The 23,304-nt window shown below is 42.8% G+C and overlaps 1 protein-coding gene across 5 annotated transcripts in view; it reads right to left on the bottom strand.

The window, feature by feature from the left end:
• Window positions 1-17,733, bottom strand: part of LOC118359228 (histone-lysine N-methyltransferase, H3 lysine-79 specific-like) — a 44,545-nt gene extending 26,812 nt beyond the window's left edge. For 4 of the 5 annotated variants that reach the window (XM_035737616.2, XM_035737619.2, XM_035737618.2 and 1 more), the window contains exons 1-6: window positions 15,243-15,571; window positions 1,287-1,330; window positions 1,097-1,171; window positions 631-694; window positions 202-430; window positions 5-99 (exon numbers count right to left, since the gene is read on the bottom strand). In XM_035737616.2, coding sequence (XP_035593509.1) covers window positions 5-99; window positions 202-430; window positions 631-694; window positions 1,097-1,171; window positions 1,287-1,330; window positions 15,243-15,323 — 588 coding nt within the window. In that variant the 5' untranslated portion in view covers window positions 15,324-15,571. Of the gene's footprint in view, window positions 1-4; window positions 100-201; window positions 431-630; window positions 695-1,096; window positions 1,172-1,286; window positions 1,331-15,242; window positions 15,572-17,595 lie in introns of those variants that run through there. The other variant, XM_052480520.1, reaches the window with a different exon arrangement.
• Between the last annotated feature and the right edge of the window lie 5,571 nt (window positions 17,734-23,304).

The raw sequence follows: 23,304 nt of genomic DNA, 5'->3' as shown, positions 1-23,304 counted from the left end.
TTACCTCTGCATAAGTGGCTGGAATGTCTGCCTTCTCCACACCAAAGTAGTGTTTACAGTTTGTTGCTGCAGCAACCTGCAGCACCACTTGTCCCACTCCTGCAATTACAGATGATTAAGATGGCAAATAATACACCAGGCTGCGAGTCACATTAAGACTGATTATCTCATTAGGAACTAAACATTGAGGTAAACACTGACCACTGCCGAGGTCTACAAAGGTGTCGTCCTCCATCATTTCCATCTCGTTGATGATCTGGGCCACCAGGTCAAAGGATGTCTCACCGTACACCTCGGGGGAGAATGGCTCATAGTTGTTGAGCTTCTCTGGGTCCGTGACCGAGTGGTTGTACACCTGCTGCAGGATATGCCTGAGGAGCCCGTTGGACGGCCGCTTGTTCAGCTTCAGGGGCGGGGTGGTGCCTTTCCACTGACACACAGGACAGGGAGTTCAGTATGACGATATTACATAGCTCGGTTATAAACATGTCGCTGTGCACAAGTGAGCTAGGTTTTCCCTACGGTGACAAATGGCGACAAGAAAGATAATTAAATGTAACATTTCAGCGTTTTAACATAACGTGTTCAGAAATAAGCTTTGGACTAAACTGTAGAGACATTCCAACTCACCAGCTGGTGGATGCTGTCGATGGCTCTGTTGTATTTGTCACAAAGTCTTTGCATACTCTCGAAGCTGTAACGCACAGAAAAATAAATAACGTCTATCAACATCTTATGACAAGACATGGACAAGGAAGCTAGCAGCCCATGACTTGTATTTTTGTGCTGATGTTAGTTTGGCCAGGACCGTGGATACAAGAAGGCTAATTGCATATCAGTTTGCCTCCACTCTACGAGACTCATCTCTCGGGCTGCTACCACACCAAAACCAAAATATTCCTAAATGAGCATCCCTGTCATTAGTATCTGCATCCCCCCATGGGAAGAACATTTAAATATAAAAAAAGTGCTAGTCCCTTCTACTCATACTCTGGATGTTACTATGGTATTGGACTGTGACTACAGGTGCTCTGGTAGACTGTGCTTAAGATCAGCATCACAGTCCTTGTTCTTCATAGTCTGATGCTCAGCTCACCTCTTTGTGTCGTAGTCGATGAGGACATAGTTCTCCATAGCCAACTTAAGGTCTGGGATCTCCTCACACACCCAACTGAGAACAATGATCAATACAGGGGTTAGTTTACAAAGACATAGTCTAACTCAGTCAAGAAGTACAGTCACTCACTACACTATGCTTTTGAGATAGAAAGGTGGTAGTTACTTACCGAATGGTCTCAATGATTTCATGTGCAGCATCATGGTGTTTATCCTGGAGATAAAGTAAACAAAAGGGGAGAAAAGATAGTGGGTTTGAATAGATCCTTTTCCAGTACATGACACATGACTCTTGGCTGAGATGGCTTTCTTACTGCTGCCATTCAACATAGCCTAGATTTAAATTTGTATTACTTCCAAACAGACTTTTTTTTGGTTCTCATTCGCTTAACAATTATATGATTCTTGCTTGAACGGTTGCTAAGATCATATTTGTTGACTGCCTTCATGACCTGTGACCGCCAGGGTGGCGGTAATACAGTCACCATAACAGCCCTAGTCAGTCAGAATCCAAATAGAGGAGACAAAGAATGTACACAGATATGCTAACAGCTACCAACACGAGTTCAGCCAACTGGCTCATATAAGGCCAGCAGCACTCAATTACTTAATAATCCACAGTGCAAACCACAGTAGTTAGTGTGACTCATTCACTACGACTGCCAGCATAGCAATTCAAGAGACCACCGAGTGCATCACTTATCAAGCTGACATTCTCTAAAATGGCTGTGGTCTGGGAGAATGAGTGCATTTAAAGCTCAGTAACTTAAATTAGATGAGTTGTCAGGCCACTGCTGTACCTACTGCCATTGCAGCATGGGAGGAACTGCAGGATTCCAGTCAGACTGGTTGCCAGCTGCCTAAGATGACCCAGTGACCTACTTTTTGCTCCAACGCGGGACCTCCTGGGAGGGCCTCGGCGGGAAGGAAGAAGGGAAGGAGGTAGAAAGCCAGGCCTAGCTGCACTCAGCTGGACTGGCTCTGGTACAACAGCAGGCTAGAGTTACAGGGCTCTGCTTTTCCTGCCCAATACCTCCACAAATTTCGCCATGAAAACGCTTACAATAACATCAGGTCTGAGATTACAGGACCAGAGAGCATGCCATGAAATAAAATATATTTAGCCACAAAGTAAGCAAAGCATTTCACAAAAGGAGCGGACGCTGCTATGAATAGCCTAGTAATAAAATAACCAATGAATACAGTGCCTTCAGAAAGTATTCACACCCCTTGACTTCGTCAACATTTTGTCTTAAAGCCAGAATTAAATGGAGATTTGACGCCACTGGCCTTACCCCATAAAGTAAAGGTTGAATTATGTTGTTGCTTGGTTTTTGCACTGACATGAAGGGTCAACTGTGGGACCTTATATAGACAGGTGTACCTTTCCAAATCTTGTCCACTCAATTGAATTTACCACAGGTGGACTCCAAATCAAGAAGTTGAAACAAAGACAATCAATGGAAACAGAATTTTTTTATTTAACTAGGCAAGTCAGTTAAGAACAAATTCTTACTTACACTGATGGCCTAGGAACAAGGCAGTCTGACTTGTTCAGGGACAGAATGACAGATTTACCCTGTCAGCTTGGGGATTCGAGGAAGCAACCTTTTGTCGACTGGCCCAGCACTCTAACCACAAGGCTACCTGCCACCCCAATGCACCAGAGCTCAATTTCAAGTCTCATAGCATACTAACATGAATAAGGTAGTTTAATTTATACATTTGCAAAAAACATATCTAAAAACCTGTTTTTGCATTATCGTTATGGGTTATTGTCTGTAGATTCGAGGGAAATAAATACAAATTAAAACATTTTTAGAAAAAGGCTGTAACGTAACAAACCCTTGACTTTTTCCACGTTTTATGATAATATATTTTGATACATTGAATGTAAAGATTGTGAACCCATGTTACATTGTGAACCCATGTTACATTCACCACCCATTTCAGGAAGTGAGGTCACTGGGTACCGCCCCTATATACAGTTCCTTCCGAAAGTATTCAGACCCCTCGACTGTCTCCACATTGTTACAGCCTTATTCTAAAATTGTCATCTCTACACACCAAAAAACAGGTTTAGAAATGTTGCTAATTTATTAAAAATACAACTGAAATATCAGATTTAAATGAGTATTCAGACCCTTTGGGAGTGACCAGAGATATATACTTGCTGGAACGCGTGCTACAGGTGGGTGCTGCTATGGTGACCAGCGAGCTGAGATAAGGGGGGACTTTACCTAACAGGGTGTTGTAGATGGCCTGGAGCCAGTGGGTTTGGCGACGAGCACGAAGCGAGGGCCAGCCAACGAGAGCGTACAGGTCCCAGTGGTGGGTAGTATATGGGGATTTGGTGACAAAACGGATAGCACTGTGATAGACTGCATCCAGTTTATTGAGTAGGGTATTGGAGGCAATTTTGTAACTGACATCGCCGAAGTCGAGGATCGGTAGGATGGTCAGTTTTACAAGGGTATGTTTGGCAGCATGAGTGACGGATGCTTTGTTGCAAAATAGGAAGCCAACTCTAGATTTAACTTTGGATTGGAGATGTTTGATGTGAGTTTGGAAGGCGAGTTTACAGTCTAACCAGACACCTAGGTATTTGTAATTGTCCACATATTCTAAGTCAGAGCCATCCAGAGTAGTGATGTTGGACAGGCGGACAGGTGCAGGCAGCGATCGGTTGAAGAGCATGGGGCTTTGGTGACATTTAGTTTTACTTGTATTGAAGAGCAATTGAGGCAACAGAAGGAGAGTTGTATGGCATTGAAGCTCACCTGGAGGGTTGTTAACTCGAGGGCACTATTTTTATTTTGGGAAAAATAACGTTCCCAAAGTAAACCGCCTATTTATCAGGACCAGGTGCTAGAATATTCATATAATTGACAGCTTAGGATAGAAAACTCTAAAGTTGCGTAGGTGACCAGCTGAGGGCTCAGTACATTGCGTAGGTGACCAGCTGAGGGCTCAGAGTGATTCTTGCGTAAAAGACAGAGGTAGTCATTTTTCCTCTCGCTCCTACTGAAAAGCCAATTGTCCCGGTTGATATAGTATCGAATAGATATTTGAAAAACACCTTGAGGATTGATTATAAAAAACATTTGCTATGATTCTGTCGATATTATTCACATAATTTGGATATTTTTCCCCGGCGTTGTCGTGACCAGTTAATTTGATTGCTTTTCTGATTTGTGACCAAGCTTCCTGCTGCTAGCTGGACATAATGCTATGCTATCAATAAACTTACAAACGCTTGTCTTGCTTTGGCTGTAAAGCATCATTTCAAAATCTGAGATGACACGGTGATTAACAAAAGGCTAAGCTGTGTTTCACTATATTTCACTTGTGATTTCATGAATATGAATTTTCTAGGAATATTTTTTGGCCATTGCGCTATGCTAAATAGTGTAGTTGATAATTCTCCCGGATCCGGGATGGGTAGTTCTACGAGGTTAACATGCATGAAACCAAGGCTATTACGGTTACAGAAGTCATCAAAAGAGAGCGCCTGGGGAATAGGAGTGGAGCTAGGCACTGCTGGGCCTGGATTCACCTCTACATCACCAGAGGAACAGAGGAGTGGGATAAGGGTACGGATAAAAGCTATGAGAATTGGCCGTCTAGAACAGAGAATAAAAGGAGGTTTCTGGGGGCGATAAAATAGCTTCAAGGTATAATGTACAGACAAAGGTATGGTAGGATGTGAATACAGTGGAGGTAAAACCTAGGTATTGTGTGATGAGAGAGAGTCTCTAGAAACATCATTGAAACCAGGTGTCGACGTTGCATGTGTGGGTGGTGGAACTGAAAAGGTTGGATAAGGTCTAGTGAGCAGGGCTAGAGGCTCTACAGTGAAATAAGCCAATAAACACTAAACTAGAAGAGCAATGGACAAGGAGAGGCATGCTTAATCGAGTGATCATAAGGGTCCAGTGAGTAGGGAGGTTGGTTGGGGTCACGGCGATTCAGACAGCTAGCCGGGATATAGGTAGCAAGCTAGCATAGGATGTACGTCTGTTTTTAGCCACCTCGTGCGTTTCCGTTGGTAGATTAGTGGGGTTTCGTGTGGTAGAGGGGATCAATCCAATTGGCAAAATAGATAGTGACCCAGGAAAAATTGTCCGACAGACCTTTTCAGATAGCAGCCGATAAGACCGCTAACGATTAGCGGGCCGCAGATGGGCGTTCAGGTCACGCCGTGACGGAGGGGCCAGTTGGATAACTCCCTCGAGCAGATAATGTCGATAGTCCAGTCGTGAAAGCCCGGTGGGGCTCTGCATTGGCAGTAAAACGGGTCCGGATAGGTGATTGGAGTGGCTGATGGAACTCTTCAGCTGGCTAGCTCCGGAATTTGCGGTTGAAATCCGGGGATATGGAGAGAAAAATAGGTCCGGTATGTTCTGGTCTGAGTCGCGTTGTACAAAACTGGCGATAGATTTGAGCTTAAGGATAGCTGATGACCACAAACCGTGGTTAGCTGAATACTAACGTTAGCCAGTAAACTGGCTAGCTTCTGGCTCTAGCTTCTGGCTCTAGCTTCTGGCTCTAGCTTCTGGCTCTAGCTTCTGGCTCTAGCTTCTGGCTCTAGCTTCTGGCTCTAGCTTCTGGCTCTAGCTCTAGCTTCTGGCTCTAGCTTCTGGCTCCTTCCCCGAATGCCCAGTTTGGCCGGGCAGCCAGCTCTAGGAAGAGTCTTGGTGGTTCCAAACTTCTTCCATTTAAGAATGACGGAGGCCATTGTGTTCTTGGGGACCTTCAAATGCTGCAGAAATGCCGCGACACAATCCTGTCTAAGCTCTTTCAACCTCATGGCTTGGCTTTTGCACTGACATGCATTGTCAGCTATAGGACATTATATAGACAGGTGTGCCTTTCCAAATCATGTCCAATCAATTGAATAGGTGGACTCCAAATCAAGTTGTAGGAACATCAAGGATGACCACTTGGGCTCAATTTAGAGTCTCAAAGGGTCTGAATACTTGCGTAAATAAGGTATCAGTTCATTTTAAATACATTTGCAAACATTTCTAAAAACCTTTTTTGGCTTTGTCATTCTGGGGTATTGGGTGTAGATTGACAAGGATGTTTTATGTATTCAATCCATTTTAGAGTAAGGCAGTAACATAACAAAATGTGGGAAAATTCAAGGGATCTGAATACTTTAAGGCACTGTATAGGACCTTCCACCCGTCTGGGATATGGATGCCCCATGAAGACCTAAGGGTCGAAATGTTATAAATAAAAGCACCTGGGAGAATGAGCAGCGCGTTCCTCTGTTTTCCATTAGTTTGCCTACAACTCCAGCACCTGGATGTGCGCATGTTCTTCAGCACAATAGTGTTTAACATGATTTTTGAATGACAACCTCATCTCTGTAACTCACACATACGATTATCTGTAAAGGTCCCACAGTCGAGCAGTGAATTTAAAAAAAGATTCAACCACAAAGACCAGGGAGGTTTTCCAATTCCTTGCAAATAAGGCTACCTATCAGTAGATGGGTAAAAATATAGATAGACATTGAATATTCCTTACAGAATGGTGAAGTACTTAATTACACTTTGGGTGTATTGATACACCATCCAGTCACTAAGAAGATACGGGCTTCATTCCTAACGCAGTTGCCCGGAGAGGAAGGAAACAGTTTAGTGACTTCACCATGAGGCTAATAGTGACTTTAAAACAGTTTAATGGCTGTGATAGAAACTGTGAATGGATCAACAACATTGTAGTTACTCCACAATAATCTAAATTGACATAGTGAATTGTACAGAATAAACATATATTCTAAAAACAGCAGCAATTGTGGCATCATGTTACGTGCATGTATGTCATCGGCAAGGACTAGGAAGTTTCAGGATATAACATTTAAAAACTGAACTAAGCACAGGCAAAATCAGAGGAAAATCTACTTTCCACAAGACACAGAGATTAATTAACCTAAAACACAAGACCAAATCGACACAGGAGTTGCTTAATAAGAAGACAGTGAATGTTCCTCAGTGGCTGAATTACAGTTGACTTAAATCTACTTCAAAATCTATGGCAAGACCTGACAATGGTTCGTCTAGCAATGATCAACAAACAATTTGACAGAGCATGAAGAATAAAAACATTTTTTAAAGGCAAATGTTGCACAATCCAGGTGTGGAAAGCGCTTAGTGACTTACCCAGAAAAACTCAGCTGTAATCATTGCCGAAGGTGCTTCTACAAAAGTATTGACTCAGGGGTGTGAATACTTAAAGAAATCTCATTTACACATTTCAATACTTCTAGAAACATGTTTTCACTGTCATTATGGGGTATTGTATGTAGGGCTCCTGAGTGGCGCAGCGGTCTAAGGCACTGCATCGCATCACTACAGACCCGGGTTCCAGCAGTAATCGAGAGTCCCATAGGACAGTACACGATTGGCCCATCGTCGTCTGGGTTAGGGGAGGGTTTGACCGTCATTGTAAATACACATTTCTTAACTGACTTGACTAGTAAAAAAATTAAATAAAAGCTGGATGAAAAATCTATTAAATCCATTTTTAATTCCGGCTGTAACAAAATGTGAAGACAGTCAAGGGTTATGTATATTTTGAAGGCACTGTACATGCAGCCAAAATTAGAGGACTCCAATGAGCTTACTGTGCTACAATTTTGTGACGGGTTAATATGCTGGTCCCAGACAGACCGCGTGTGCACATACAAATCAGCCTCTTTACAGTGTGGGTGTGTGGAGGCAGCGAGAGAGGGGGGAGTTCCTGCTGCTCACACACAGACAGCAAGCAGCAACACCAGCGCTGCTTCTAAAAATAAACGCGGGCTTAGAGAAAGAATGCGTGTGACGCTTGAGAGGCACTCTAACAGCCAATCATCCTCTCTTCCCCTCCTAGCCCCCTGTTGTGGGCACCTTCCCCACCTTTTCATTCTGTTGTTACCTCACCATGACGCACTGCCAGGGAATAATACCGCTCCACTACGCATTACTCATGACCAATGAACAAATATCTAACCAGGTGCAGCAGCGATATTACCACAGAGAAAAACTGATTCATCAACCCATCCATCACAGTCTAGCTCTTAGGCAGAACTGCCTTAATATGCCTGTATGCTTGATCTTCCCTGATAACACCACAGGTCACGTTGGCCCAAGGAGTGCTTCTTAATTCATTGATGTATGGCTTGTTAGTTTCACTTTAACACAGGTAGAAATATTGGAAGAAACACACATCTGACAACACAAAATAGGCAAGATGACATCGATTCAAATATGGTCTTGTACGAAAGCATTCTGGCTTTAGTTAGAGCCAAGAAAATAATTTAACATAGGGCTCTGCAGCACAAGAGCTGTTCCTCATATGGAAGCAGTTACAAATTTAAATCCGCAGATGGTGACAGTGAGAGAATGAGCGTTTAAGCACGTGATTGGTAGCAGCTTCAGCGTGGGGAGACAGGAAGGCAGCATATATTACTATCATGTTGTGCAGTGAACAACAGAACAGTGCACATACCGTCTCTGTGGGGGGAGTGGAGAAATTTGGTCAGAAGTACTGGAATATGTATGATGTACAGCATCTTTTGGCTGGGCAGGAGCACTGGGCCTAAAGCACATGTCAAACTCATTCCCCCGGAGGGCTGAGTATCTGTGGGTTTCCGCTCCTCCCTTGGACTTTATGAATTAAAAAGACACTGATTAGTATGAAACTCCCCTTACCTGGTTGTCTAGGTCTTCATTGAAAGGAAAATCAAAAACCAGCAGACACTAGGTCATCTATGGAATGAGTGACACCCCTGACCTGACGCATTATTACTGAGAAATCTGAACAAATAAAATACAACCCAATGAATACAAAAATATTGCACCATTATACATTAATTAGCTCAGGAGTTAATCATAGTCCTGTTCAATAGATCAAAGTGCAAAAAAGAAACCAACCCAATGAAACATCCACAGGCTTGTGATGTGTAGACTGAAGAGCCAGGCAGAATCTGCAGCTAATCAAGTGCTTTGTAACGCTGGTCTTATCTTCTGCCCCTCCCAGTGGTGCATATTGAGAAGTCTAGGAGGCCCTTATTTTAAAAAACATGGCCAGAACTCCACACAGATAAAGAATAGAATCCAGTTAGTCTGGTGCCGTGCAGAAATTACAATGAGAAGAATTTTAGATCTGCCTTTAGAAAATGCAGAAAGATACTTTTGGTCAAGTAGTGTATGTGGACACCTGCTCGTCAAATATCTCATTCCAAAATCCTGGGCATTAATATGGAGTTGGTCCCCCCTTTAGTAATATAAACAGTCTCCACTCTTCTGGGAAGGCTTTCTGCTAGATGTTGGAACATTTCTGTGGGGACTTGCTTTCATTCAGCCACAAGAGCATTAGTGAGGTCGGGCACTGATGTTGGGCAGTTAGGCCTGGCTCGCAGTTGGCGTTCCAATTCATCCCAAAGGTGTTCGATGGGGTTGAGGTCAGGGCTCTGTGCAGGTCAGTCAATTTCTTCCACACTGATTGACAAACCATTTCTTTATGGACCTCACTTTGTGTACAGGGGCATTGTCTTGCTGGAAACAGGAGGGCCTTCCCCAAACTGTTGCCACAAAGTTGGAAGCGCAGAATCGTCTAGAATGTCATTGTTTGCTTTAACCATGAAAAAAATAGCCCCAGATCATTATTCCTCCTCCAACTCAGTGATGTTATCGTGAAATGGAAACATCTCGGCATAACAACGGCTCAACCGCGAAGTGGTAGGCCACACAAGCTCACAGAACAGGAAGGGCGTGAAAAATAGTCCTCTGGAATGAATTAAGCATCACCATCTTCCAGTCCAACAGACCAATCTGGGTTTGGCAGATGCCAGGAAAACACTACCTGCCCAAATGCATAGTGCCAACTGTAAAGTTTTGCGGGGGAGGAATAATGGTCTGGGGCTGTTTTTCATGGTTCGGGCTAGGCCCCTTCGTTCCAGTGAAAGCAAATCTTAACGCTACAGCAAACAATGACATTCTAGATAATTCTTTGCCTCCAACATTTGTGGCAACAGTTTGGGGAAGGCCCTTTTCTTTCAGCATGACAATTCCCCTGTGCACAAAGCATGGTCCATACAGAAATTGTCGATATCAGTGCAGAAGAACCTGACTGGCCTGCAGAGAGCCCTGACCTCAACACCTCCGGGATGAATTGTAAAGCTGACTGCGAGCCATGACTAATTGCCAGGCAAAATCATCATTAAGCTGGCATAATATTTGTTGGATATATACATAGAAATGTCAATAGAAAAAACACAAAATTCAGCAAGTATGCTGTCATTCCAGCTTCAGTTTGAAGTGATTGTGTTAGTTGGCTTTCTTCTGAAGAGTGGCATGGAGAGACAGCACATGTTCTATGCCAGGTGAAATCGCACATCATTAGCTCATGCATTGTTATGGATGTATCCCCCAACAATTTTTTTTCTCTTCTTTTTTTTTTTTACACTATACCGAAATAGCTCCGCCATTTCCTAGTTGTTAAAACTAATATAGTTTGCAAGTATAGTGCAGAGTATCATTGTACCAACAAAACCGCTGTGAACAATATTTTTCATAACCAAAAATAATCTTGTTTCAGCTTTATGAAGCTGGTGTACAAAACCAAATGTAAAAGACAAACTGTTGTTTTTTTTTACCTTTAACTAGGCAAGTCGGTTAAGAACAAATTCTTATTTTCAATGACGGCCTAGGAACAGTGGGCTAACTGCCTTTTTCAGGGGGAGAATGAAAGATTTTTAACTTGTCAGTTCGGGGATTTGATCTTGCAACCTTTCGGTTACTAGTCCAACGCTCTAACCACTAGGCTACCTGCTGCCCCACAACTCTCTGTGCTTAACGGGAAGCATAGAAATAGCGCACATAGAACAGATTTACTGCATCTTAAACTTGCTTTCAAGTAAAATGAGAGGTCCGTAAGTATAATTTCTATGTGAATTTGATTGCTTGCTCAAAAGGTTACATATTGCTACAATAAACACAACTGCAGCTACTTCGCTGTTATTCTGGTTGCACTGTTTGACATGACAAAGTTGGCTAGCTAGAAAGGGATACGAATGGTGCCAGCCATCACGGCAATGAAATATTTAGAACAAACAATCTGGTCACGTCCATAGATGTATAACAAAAACTGGTACCATGGCAACTGAAACGATAGAATGAACAACCAGCCGCATTAGGTAGCAACCCTATATTTGTCAGGCCTGTATCTTGTGGAAGGATGAAATTGTATGAATTGAATTCATCAAAATAAAGTTGATGAAAATATGGCAATAATGATTTTAATATGTTGGTAACCCATTGTATAAAAGTGATAATGCCCTCGAAGCAGTCAATATATCCTCCAAACACCAGTTTCTCAGGCATTATCACTTAAATAATGCCCTTCAAGGCAATTAGAAATGAGTATTCAACAATTCCATGGTATAACACAGAAGCAGTTGTTGTGAGGCAGCTCCATCACCAAAACATTACATATTGTGTATTTATTGATTGTGTTATTTTTCTACTATTCTCTCGGCTTTGTTGGGAAGGGCCTGTATAAGAAACCGTTTTTCCCTGTTAATCTACAACGGTTTATGAAGCATTTGACATAAAATATTATTGATTTGTTTGCGTTGCCTTTTTCTGAGGATGCCAGTCATGCAACAGTCCGGTTATCGTCTCTGGTGTAATGGGAGTGAAGTCAGCCAGGGCCAACTGTGGAGGATTGCGTCAGCAGCAGTACTGCTTAGTTCCTGAACTCTGACGTTAAAGGGTATTACCCAGTGTGACACAGAACACTAGACATGCCATAGACAACACTCCGCTGTTCTGAGAAATACACTTTCAGGTAGTCCCCCCAGCACCGTCTTACCGCAATTTTCTATAAATGAGTAAAACAGCTGAAACACACTTGAAACCACCAGAGAAACCACAATGATTTCATCTGCTTCCATTTCGTTCCCCTTTGTACAATCTGGCAAACTATAGTATGAACTTCAGCTAAAAACAAATATGTTCAAAGTATGCTGCACACACTCAAGGTGCAAACACAATCAACTCTGCCTTAACAAGAGGTCGACCGATTAATCGGAATGGCCGATTAATTGGGGCCGATTTCAAGTTTTCATAACAATCAGAAATCTGTATTTTTGGGCGCCGATTTGACGATTTAAAAAAATAACTTTATTTAACTAGGCAAGTCAGTTAAAAACAAATTCTTATTTTCAATGACGGCCTAGGAACAGTGGGTTAACTGCCCTGTTCAGGGGCAGAACGACGGATTTTCACCTTGTCCGCTCGGGTGATCCAGTCTTGCAACCTTACAGTTAACTAATCCAACGCAATAACGACCTGCCTCTCTCTCGTTGCACTCCACAAGGAGACTGCCTGTTATGCGAATGCAGTAAGCCAAGGTAAGTTGCTAGCTAGCATTAAACTTCTTATAAAAAAAATAATCATAATCACTAGTTAACTACACACACACGTTTGATATTATAACTAGATACTATCTAGCGTGTCCTGCATTGCATATAATCTGACTGAGCATACAAGTATCTGACTGAGCGGTGGTAGGCAGAAGCAGGCGCGTAAACATTCATTCCAACAGCACTTTGAGTTTTGCCAGCAGCTCTTCGTTGTGTCTCAAGCATTGCGCTGTTTATGACTTCAAGCCTATCAACTCCCGAGATGAGGCTGGTGTAACCGAAGTGAAATGGCTAGCTAGTTAGCGTGCGCTAATAGCTTTTCAAGCGTCACTCGCTCTGAGGCATCGAGTAGTTGTTCCCCTTGCTCTGCATGGGTAAAGCTGCTTCGTTGGTGGCTGTTGTTGTGTTGCTGGTTCGAGCCCAGGGAGGAGCGAGGAGAGGGACAGAAGCTATACTCTTACACTGGCAATACTAAAGTGCCCATAAGAACATCCAATAGTCAACGGTTAATGAAATACAAATGGTATAGAGGGAAATAGTCCTATAATAACTACAACCTAAAACTTCTTACCTGGGAATATTGAAGACTCATGTTAAAAGGAACCACCAGCTTTCATATGTTCTCATGTTCTGAGCAAGGAACTGAAACGTTAGCTTTCTTAAATAGCACGTTTACTTTCTTCTCAAACATTTAGTTTTTGCATTATTTAAACCAAATTGAACATGTTCCATTATTTACTTGAGGCTAAATTGATTTTATTGATGTACTATATTAAGTAAAATAAGTGTTAATTCAGCATTGTCGTAATTGTCATTACTACAAATGCATTATTTATTATTATTATTTTATTAAATTGGCCGATTAAATCAGTATCGGCTTTTTTGGTCTTCCAATGAATCGGTATCGGCGTTGAAAAATCATAATCGGTCGACCTCTACTTAACACATTAGGGCCTAACTAGGAAAATATGTTTTTGCATATAGCCTATCTAGTAAGATCCACATAGGTTAAAATACTACAGCATCATAGTATGTGCATGCAACAACAACAAAAAGCAATCTACGGAAGATCGAGAAGCTTGGTCATAACACACAGCAATGATTCACTGTTTTTAATCTACACATGACATGCATGCAAAAGTAAAAACAAAAAGACTTAAGTGTTATTCAGTAGGCCTTTGCCCACAGTCAACCCACACTACTGGTTTATTTAGTGGGATTTGCGTAGAACAACCGAAACTTAGCCTAGTCCTCCACAGATTTCTCAAGGTGTACAGGCTATATTCTGGATTCCAAAATTGTTGCAATTAGGCTTCTGTCTAACACCCTTTCGGTTAGATGTTTGCAGTCTCCTCTGCACTAACAAAAACATGTTTTGAGTAACCTACATACTGCAAAACAGTATTGGATGTTCACATTTATGGTTGAAACTAGGTTTCAAGTTCAAGTCTGTCAGCTAATCCACTGAATTTGTGGAACTGGTTTTAGAAGTGGGATGGATAACTGGTCAAACCATGTGAGACACATGTGAGTCATATGGGATGGTACTACCCAGAAGCGCTATTTATTTGATTTACTGGACCTAGTGGAAAAGCAACTTTTATATCCATATAAGGGACTAGAGTTGAGGAATTGTGCAGTGTTTCTGCTATATTAATGCAAATTATACCTTCAGATTGTACTCTATTGGCATGAGTGCAGTATTGCATCAAGAGTGTAGGATTTTAGGTGCAATTCCAGCTGGCAGCTATACCCTAAATTCAGTCAGACTGGAGTATGCAACAATCTTTCTGTGCAATAACAGTAACAAGTAGATCAACAAGACAGTGACCACCAGGCAGAGAGTCATTTGAAGTCCAGCTACTGTAGTAATAACGTTTCAGCAAAATATTTTGAAAAACACATGGTACAATATATTGATTAAGTTCTGGCAAAATTCCTTGCATGCATGAGTCGAATTACACGTATTGCAAATGACAGTGGTGTTAAAACATCGCTCTATGACTCACTTCATGATGGCATGGTAGCTAGTTACATTAAATCATGGATAGATATATAAAATAAAAAAAAGTTAGCGAGCTAGCGTTCTAAATAGCTAAATAAATGCTTAACGTTACTCAGAACTATAATGCGAGTCAAATAACGCCTTTAAGAACGCTAGCTAGCCGAGTTTAACCAAATATATTTATAACCCTTTATGTGGTTGAACCTTAACTAGTTAGCTACAGTACCTAGCTAACTTACTGACCCAACAGAAACCAAATGGTGGTGAGCTTCTTCTAGACTTCTGAGAGTTACCGGGACCTATAACTAGCTAACATACTGTACTTAGCTAGCCAAGTGTGCAGCGCTTCTCGTGTGTAATTTGTGTCATGCTCCATCTAACGATGTGTTTACTTTAATCCGTTAGTAATCTATTTACTAGTAAGGTGTTCCGCACAGTCAGTAGCCACATTGTTGGCTATACACTCCACTGAGAATCGGTGGATATAATGTCAATGATACCCACTTCGAACAGCTTCTGGCTAGCCCTGTGGTGGACCGTCTGTCTGGCCTGTATGCATGTAACCTTAGCGAACACATAAGCTAGTAGCTATACACAGAGCTAGCTAACAGCTAGGTAGGTACATTAAGAGATGAATAGCTAATCTTCACTTGGTTGGCCAAGTTATAACTGGCAACTTGGTTGGTTTAATTAAATACTCACGTATACTGGTAATGGCCACGAGTAGCCAGCAGCTTCAGCTCCAACTGGCGACTTCAGCTTGAGTTCTAGCTTTTCTCCCATTCTACACTTTCTCCGGCGTTTCCTAACGTTAGCTAGTTTAGCGAGCTACTACAATTATCATTTTGTCAGAAATAAATCCTTATCGCAACATATAAAATTAGATATCGATGAATGTAATGAGTGGCAAGTGGTACAAGTAGCTCCCTGTAGTCCGGTGTTCAAATATTTGTTTGATTTTAATCTATTTGTTAAAAAATGACTTCATGCCGAGCGGCTCCTACACCTCGGCAGTACAGCCGCCATCTTGCCCGGCGTGAAAATCGGTCACTACCAAAGGGACAGAAACGCCGGGGGCTGTTTTCATGTCTATGTGGGGGGAGCGGCAGTCGGTGAATGGGAACTATCAACCGTTACCGGGGCTGTACAACCGGATTGTAACTTTTCGAAAGATGAGTATGACGATAACAACCAAACATTCTCCTCTGTATAAAACAGTTTGAATTAGAATTTCCCGGGAACAATAACGGACAACTGGCGGGAGATACCATTTTACTCGATTACTCACTGCATGTGATGACATTGAACAATAAAACCAATGTTTTGGATGGAGCAGACAGAGGTCGTTTGTTTTCCTCAATTTACCTAAAGTGTGTCAAGTGTGTTTATCAAGGAGCCAATGGCTGTATATGATATAAATGGACAAAGCCATTGATCACGTGACTCCATTCATTCCTATGAATAGACTAAATAGCGAATTGATGCCAAATGAAGTCGATTAAAATGAGTTGTCTCGAAGGGTTACAGTTTGTCAAAATTGACTTTTCGTAGCAGGTTAGGATTAAGAACGTCAAATGCGCACAACAACCCCCCAAAAAAAGATATATATATATAGCTATTGTCAAAGTGTGTGTATATATATATATATATATATATACACACTTTGACAAAAACTGTATCAGAGCATGACCCTAAAAATGGTTTCTCATGGAGACAAAGGTTGTGTCCCCTGCTGAAACATTGCACACATCAACCAATGGTTGCATGCCACGTCATCGACCAACATAATACTTTAACATATGAGAGATGGCATGTGTCAGCAATGAATGGGCAGAGGAACGCACCCATAACATGCACCGTTTGAGCTAGTCCAGGACGTGACGTAACAGGCTTGGTCAGTGCTGCCCCCTCGCATTGACTAATTTAACCAACGCGGTATAAAAATGAACTGAGGAATGCACCCAAGATATCTTAACATTGTTTTCAAGGTAATCTACTCACATTCATATACGCCTATTCATGGACTGACTATATCCGGGTTGCATCTGGTTTATATGGAAGAACGTCAAATGCGCACAACGTCAACACGTCATCCAAACACATGGCAGACATTGTATGAATATAAAATGTTGATCTCGGCTGTGAGTGATAGAAAAAATAAATCTGCCTCAGCAACAACGATTTGAATAATTCAATGGATATTTTGTTAGCAATGTTCAAATCTGACTTCTCCGTGTTAAACAGCAGTACCGAAGCAAAACTGTAGGAGCAGTCGAAATCTGGGCCATTTAACTCAAGCAGGGGTGAACTCCCTGTCATTGAAGCCAGGGAGTTCAAGGCCAACCATGGTACTGCAGCATTGTTAGCAGAAAACAGGATCCCCTATTATTGTGAATCGAAACATGGCGATCTTCGTGGCCAATCTTCTTGTAAATAAAAGTTTTGAAGATAATCATGTTACCAATAACTGCTTCTAATAGACCAGATGTATTTCCTTGAACCAATTATTTTAAAATCGCACACAGAAAAAGTAATGATAATTTAGTTGCTAATTGCAGCCTGGAGTAACCCAGTCGGCCTTCAAATCAAAAAGTAATTGCTCACATACGCATGTTTAGCAGATGTTATTGCGGGTGAGGGGAAATGCTTGTTTTCTAGCTCCAACAATATAGTAATATATAACAATTCTCAACAATACATACAAACCTAAAAGTAAAAGAAAGGAATTAAGGAATTAATTAATTAAGGAATATAGAAATATTAGGATAAGCAATGTCAGAGTGGCATAGACTCAAATACAGTAGAATAGAATACAGTACATACATATGAGATGAGTAAAGCACTAATTTGTAAACATTATTAAAGTGCCTAGTGTTCCATTATTAAAGTGGCCAGTAATTTCAAGTCTTATGTATATAGGGCAGCAGCCTCTAAGGTGCAGGGTTACGTAACCGGGTGGAAGCCGCCTAGTGATGGCTATTTAACAGTCTGATGGCCTTGAGATAGAAGTTGTTTTCCAGTTTCTCGGTCCCAGCTTTGATGCACTTGTACTGACCTTGCTTTCTGGATGATAGTGGAGTGAACAGGCAGTGGCTCGGCTGGATGTTGCCCTGGAGGGCTGATAGTTTGCCACTGGTGATGCGCTGGGCAGACCGCATCACCCTCTGGAGAGCCCTGTGGTTGCAGGCGGTGCAGTTGCCTTGCCAGGCGGTGATACAGCCCAACAGGATGATCTCAATTGTGCATCTGTAAAAGTTGAGGGTTTTAGGTGCCAAGCGAAATTTCTTCAGCCTCCTGAGGTTGAAGAGACGCTGTTGCACCTTCTTCACCACTCTGTGGGTGTGGTTGGTCCAATTCCGATGGAGCAGTGGACCGTCGGTGATGTGTATGCTGAGGAACTTGAATCTTTCCACCTGCTCAACTGCGGTTCCGTCAATGTGGATAGGAGCATGCTCCCTCTGCTGTTTCCTGAAGTCCATGAGCAGCTCCTTTGTTTTGTCGACATTACCAGGGCTCTCACCTCCTCCCTGTAGGCTGTCTCGTCATTGTTGGTAATCAGGCCTACTACTGTTGTGTCATCTGCAAACTTGATGATTGAGTTGGTGGCATGTGTGGCCACACAGTCATGGGGGAACAGGGAGTACAGGAGGGGACTGAGTACAGGAGGGGGCTGAGTGGAGGTGTTGTTTCCTACCTTCACCACCTGGGGGGGGGCAGCCCATCAGGAAGTTCAGGACCCAGTTGCACAGGGCGGGGTTCAGACCCAGGGCCCGGAGCGTAATTGTGAGCTTGAAGGGTACTATGGTGTTGAATGCTGAGCTATAGTCAATGAACAGCATTCTTACATAGGTATTCCTTTTGTCCAGACGGGATAGGGCAGTGCGATGGCGATTGCATCATCTGCGGATCTATTGGAGGCGGTAAGCAAATTGAGGTGGGTCTATCTACGGTGTCAGGTAAGATAGTGGTGATATGACCCTTAACTAGCCCCTCAAAGCACTTCATGATGACAGAAGTGAGTGTTACAGGGCGAGAGTCATTTAGTTCAGTTACCTTTGCTTTCTTGGGTACAGGAACAATGGTGGACATCTTGAAGCAAGTGGGGACAGCAGACTGGGATAGGGAGAGATTGAATATGTCCGTAAACACTCCAGCCAACTGGTCTGTGCATGCTCTGAGGACGCGGCTAGGGATGCCGTCTGTTCCGGCAGCCTTGCGAGAGTTAACACCTTCAACTTGAGTTCAATGACTGTATATGAATGGACAAAGCTATTGATCATCTGCCACTATTAATTCCTATGTGAAGACTCAAAAATGTATAAAAGCCAAATAAAGTATTGAGCAACCCCACTTCTGACCATTGAAGCAAATTCGGGGTGGGTGTAGGCAGCTCAAACCTGTCACTGCACATTACACCAGAAGGTCAAAAACTCTTGATGAAGTCACTAGGCATTGTTCTAAGGTAAATAAATACCTATAGACATCCCATCGCTGCCACCAATGTAGCCAACCAATGTAGCGCGAGTGAATGCTATAGTGCCTTCCAGGGGGTTTTCAAACCTCGTAGCGGACCTCCAGTCATGTATTTGAACTATTCCAGAGCTAGCACACCTGATTCAACTAAGCAACTAATTATCAAGCCCTTGATTAGGTCAGCTACACTGAACAAAAATATAAACCCAACATGTAAAGTGTTGGTCCCATATCTCATGAGCTGAATAAAAGATCCCATAAATGTTCCATACGCTCAAAAAGCTTATTTATCAAAAATCTTGTGCACAAATTTGTTTACATCCACATTAGTGAGCATTTCTCCTTTTCCAAAATAATCCATGGCATATCAAGTAGCTGATTAATCAGCATGATCATTACACAGGTACACCTTGTGCTTGGGACAATAAAAGGCCACTCTAAAATGTGCAGTTTTGTTACCCAACACAATGCCATAGATGTCTCAATTGTTGAGGGAGCGTGCAATTGGCATCCTGTGTGCAGGAATGTCCACCAGAGCTGTCGCCAGAGATTTTAATGTTCCATTTTGTACCATAAGCCGCCTCTAACGTTGTTTTAGAGAATTTGGCAGTACAACCAACCGGTCTCAGAACCGCAGACCAAATGCAACCACGCCAGCCCAGGACCTCCACATCCGACTTCTTCACCTGCGGGAACGTCTGAGTCCAGCCACCCAGACAGCTGATGAAACTGTGAGTTTGCACAGCCGAAGAATTTCTGCACAAACTGTCAGAAACCGTCTCAGGGAAGCTCATCTGCGTGCTCGTCATCCTCACCAGGGTGTTGACCTGACTGCAGTTTGGCATAGTAGCCGACTTCAGTGGGCAAGGGCTTGCCTTTGATGAGCACTGGCACGCTGGAGGTGTGCGGATTAATCCCGGTTTTAACTGTACTGGGTAGATGGCATTGTGTGGGTGAGTGGTTTGCAGATGTCAACGTTGTGAACAGTGCCCCATGGTGGCGGTTATGGTATGGGCAGGCATAAGCTAAGGACAACAAACACAATTGCATTTTTTTACAATTTGAATACACAGAGATGCCGTGACAAGATCCTGAGGCCCATTGTCGTGCCATTCATCCACCGGCATCATGATAATGCACAGCCCCATGTCGCAAGGATCTGTACACAATTCCTGGAAGCTGAAAATGTCCGTTCTTCCATAGCCTGCATACTCACCAGACATGCCACCCATTGAACGTGTAAGACAGCGTGTTCCAGTTCCCGGGAATATCCATCAAGTTCACACAGCCATTGAGGAGGAGTGGGACAACATTCCACAGGCCACAATCATCAGCCTGATCAACTCTATGCAAGGAGATGTGTCACGCTGCATGAGCCAAATGGCGGTCACACCAGATACTGCCTGGTTTTCTTATCCACTCCCCTACCTTTAAAAAAAGATATGTGACCACCAAATGCATCTGTATTCACAGTCATGTGAAATCCATAGATTAGGGCCGAATTAATTTACTTGAATTTACTGATTTCTGTAACTGTAACTCAGTAAAATCTTTGAAATGGTTGCATGTTTCGTTTATATTTATGTTTTGTGTAGTTCAGGGCTACAACCAAATTGTGAAACTGGGGGTCCCCAAAGAGAGCTTTGAAAAACCACTGCCGTAGTCAATGAGTTTTACCACCTCCACCGCAATAGCCCAGGCCTTGGACAGAGTCGGTAAAACTCCCACCCGGGTCTCCCCCAACCCTTTCTCACGCCGGGCTGCTACACGGATGCCAATTAGCAATACTCAACCAGGGTGGTGTTCAGTACGCATGAAAGGACAAAAATGGTAAAAATGGGAAGGTACTATCTGGACTAGCCCAATAAGATACGCTTTATTCCCTTTTCCATTGCAAACATTTTTACACTGTCTTCCCTAATGAACAAGAACCGGCTCACCAATCACAACAGAAGGCACAACTTGATAAAAATTTCCCCAAAATGGTGACCGTGAAAAGATCGATGTTCCTGGCACAAGCTCTATGAATATGTTGTGGAGCAGTTGGGATCTCCCCGGTGGCAGCGCTGCAGGCACAGTTGGGAGAGATGCCGTTAAAGTTAAGACAACAACTAACCATGACATATTGGGTTATTCAAGAGTTCTGGCCAGGTGTCCGGTTGGTGTATGCCAGTCCTTAAACCAAGGATAACACTTTGCGGAAGAGCTGACCGTAACGTGTGTAGAACCTTAAGAAACATTTTTGTCTGCACTGAGGTGAGTAGCTAGCTAGTGCATTTGCTAGGCTAGATATACACTACATCACGAAAAGTTTGTGGACACCTCTTCAAGTTAGTGTATTTAGCTATTTCAGCCACACCCGTTGCTGACAGGTGTATAAGATCGAGTGCATAGCCATGCAATCTCCATAGACAAACATTGGCAGTAGAATGGCCCATACAGAAGAGCTCAGTGACATGCAACAACGGATCAGCCTCAAAGTGGTAGGCCACACAAGCTCACAGAACGGGACCGCTGAGTGCTGATATGCATAGCGTGTAAAAATTGTCTGTCCTCAGTTGCAACACTCAATACAGAGTTCCAAACTGCCTCTGGAAGCATCGTCAGCACAATAACTGTTTGTCGGGAGCTTCTTGAAATGGGTCTTCATGGCCGAGCAGCCACACACAAGCCTAATATCACCATGCGCAATTCCAAGCGTCGGCTGGAGTGGTGTAAAGCTCACCACCATTGAACACTGGAGCATTGGAAACGCGTTCTCTGGAGTGATTTATTACACTTCCCCATCTGGCAGTCCAACGGACAAATCTGTGTTTGGGGATGCCAGGAGAATACTACCTGCTCCAATGCATAGTGCCATCTGTAAAGTTTGGTGGAGGAGGAATACGGCTCTGGGGCTGTTTTTCATGGTTCGGGCCCCTTAGTTCCAGTGAAGGGAAATCTTAACGATACAGCATACAATGACATTCTAGATGATTCTGTGCTTCTAACTTTGTGGCAACAGTTTGGAGAAAGCCCTTTTCCTGTTTCAGCATAACAATGCCCCTGTGCACAAAGTGAGGTCCATACAGAAACCCTATCAAACACCTTCGGGATGAATTGGAACGCCGACTGCAAGCCAAACCTAATCGTTTGGCTGAATAGAAGCAAGTCCCCGCAGCAATGTTCCAACATCTAGTGGAAACCTTCCCAGAAGAGTAGAGGCTGTTGTAGCAGCAAAGGTGGGATCAACTCCATATTAATGCCCATGATTTTGGAATGAGATGTTCGACGAGCAGGTGTCCACATACTTTTTAGGGTATTTTGGATGTAGCTAACGAATCCGACACAACTAACCAGTTTTGTTAGCAGGTTTCCAGGACTTGGATCCTGAATGCTCAGATGTACTGTGAGCCTCACTGTATTACAATTTACATGGTAGTTTAGTTCAGTGTATAGCATCTACAGGCCTCAAACTTGACTCTCGATCTCAAAGCCCGTTCCACTGCATTTTTTCATTGTTCCCCTCTAATCAGGGACTGATTTAGACCTGAGACACCAGGTGTGTGCAATTAATTATCAGAACAAAAAGCAGCAGGATCTGGACCTCGAACTGTTAGAGTTGAGTACCCCTGATCTACAGTATGTCTACATTGGGATTTAACAACTCAACATTGATTTGACTTAAAATTGTTATATCACAGCATTTCATTGAGGGAGAGCCAACAGTGAGATACCCTCCCTGACCCAGTGCCTTTTGATCCTCAAGGTACACTTTTCATAGGGAAGAGAATGATAACGCCCAATGACAGAGATAGAAGTCATTACATCTCAAAAAGCACAAGAAAGAGGATTTCAACAGCCACCATCTCAGATTGTTCTTAAGTCGTTTCTGTAGTTAAAAATGGTTAAGATGAGCATTCCTAGTCTTATTTATTGCACCCAAATTAGCCCATTTAATTTACAAGATTCTTGTACCTTAATCTGATTTGGACCATAACTACATCTAACAATGAATAAGACATGGAGAATCCAATGAACTGATCATAAGCCACCAACGGACCCCACACACCCCACGCCAATCCCACCCCAAAATCCAGTATACAGTATCAGTTCTCTATGTTTGACAAGTAGTGTGCAGCTGCTGCTTAGACTATTGCTTCTTCATCCTTTGTAATGTATTCCCTGTGAATCTGGTGATGTTTTTTTTCCTTTCAAAGAAATTAGAGAATTGAAGTTGATGCATTATTTACCGTAATAATTAGTGGGAAAGTACCACGTTTTGCCCACTAGACGCCACTGTTCCTGCTAT

Source organism: Oncorhynchus keta, chromosome 26 (assembly GCF_023373465.1).
Source record: "Oncorhynchus keta strain PuntledgeMale-10-30-2019 chromosome 26, Oket_V2, whole genome shotgun sequence".
NCBI lineage: Eukaryota > Metazoa > Chordata > Actinopteri > Salmoniformes > Salmonidae > Oncorhynchus > Oncorhynchus keta.
Note: the sequence above shows the minus strand (reverse complement) of the source record. Positions and strands in the feature narration are given on the sequence as shown.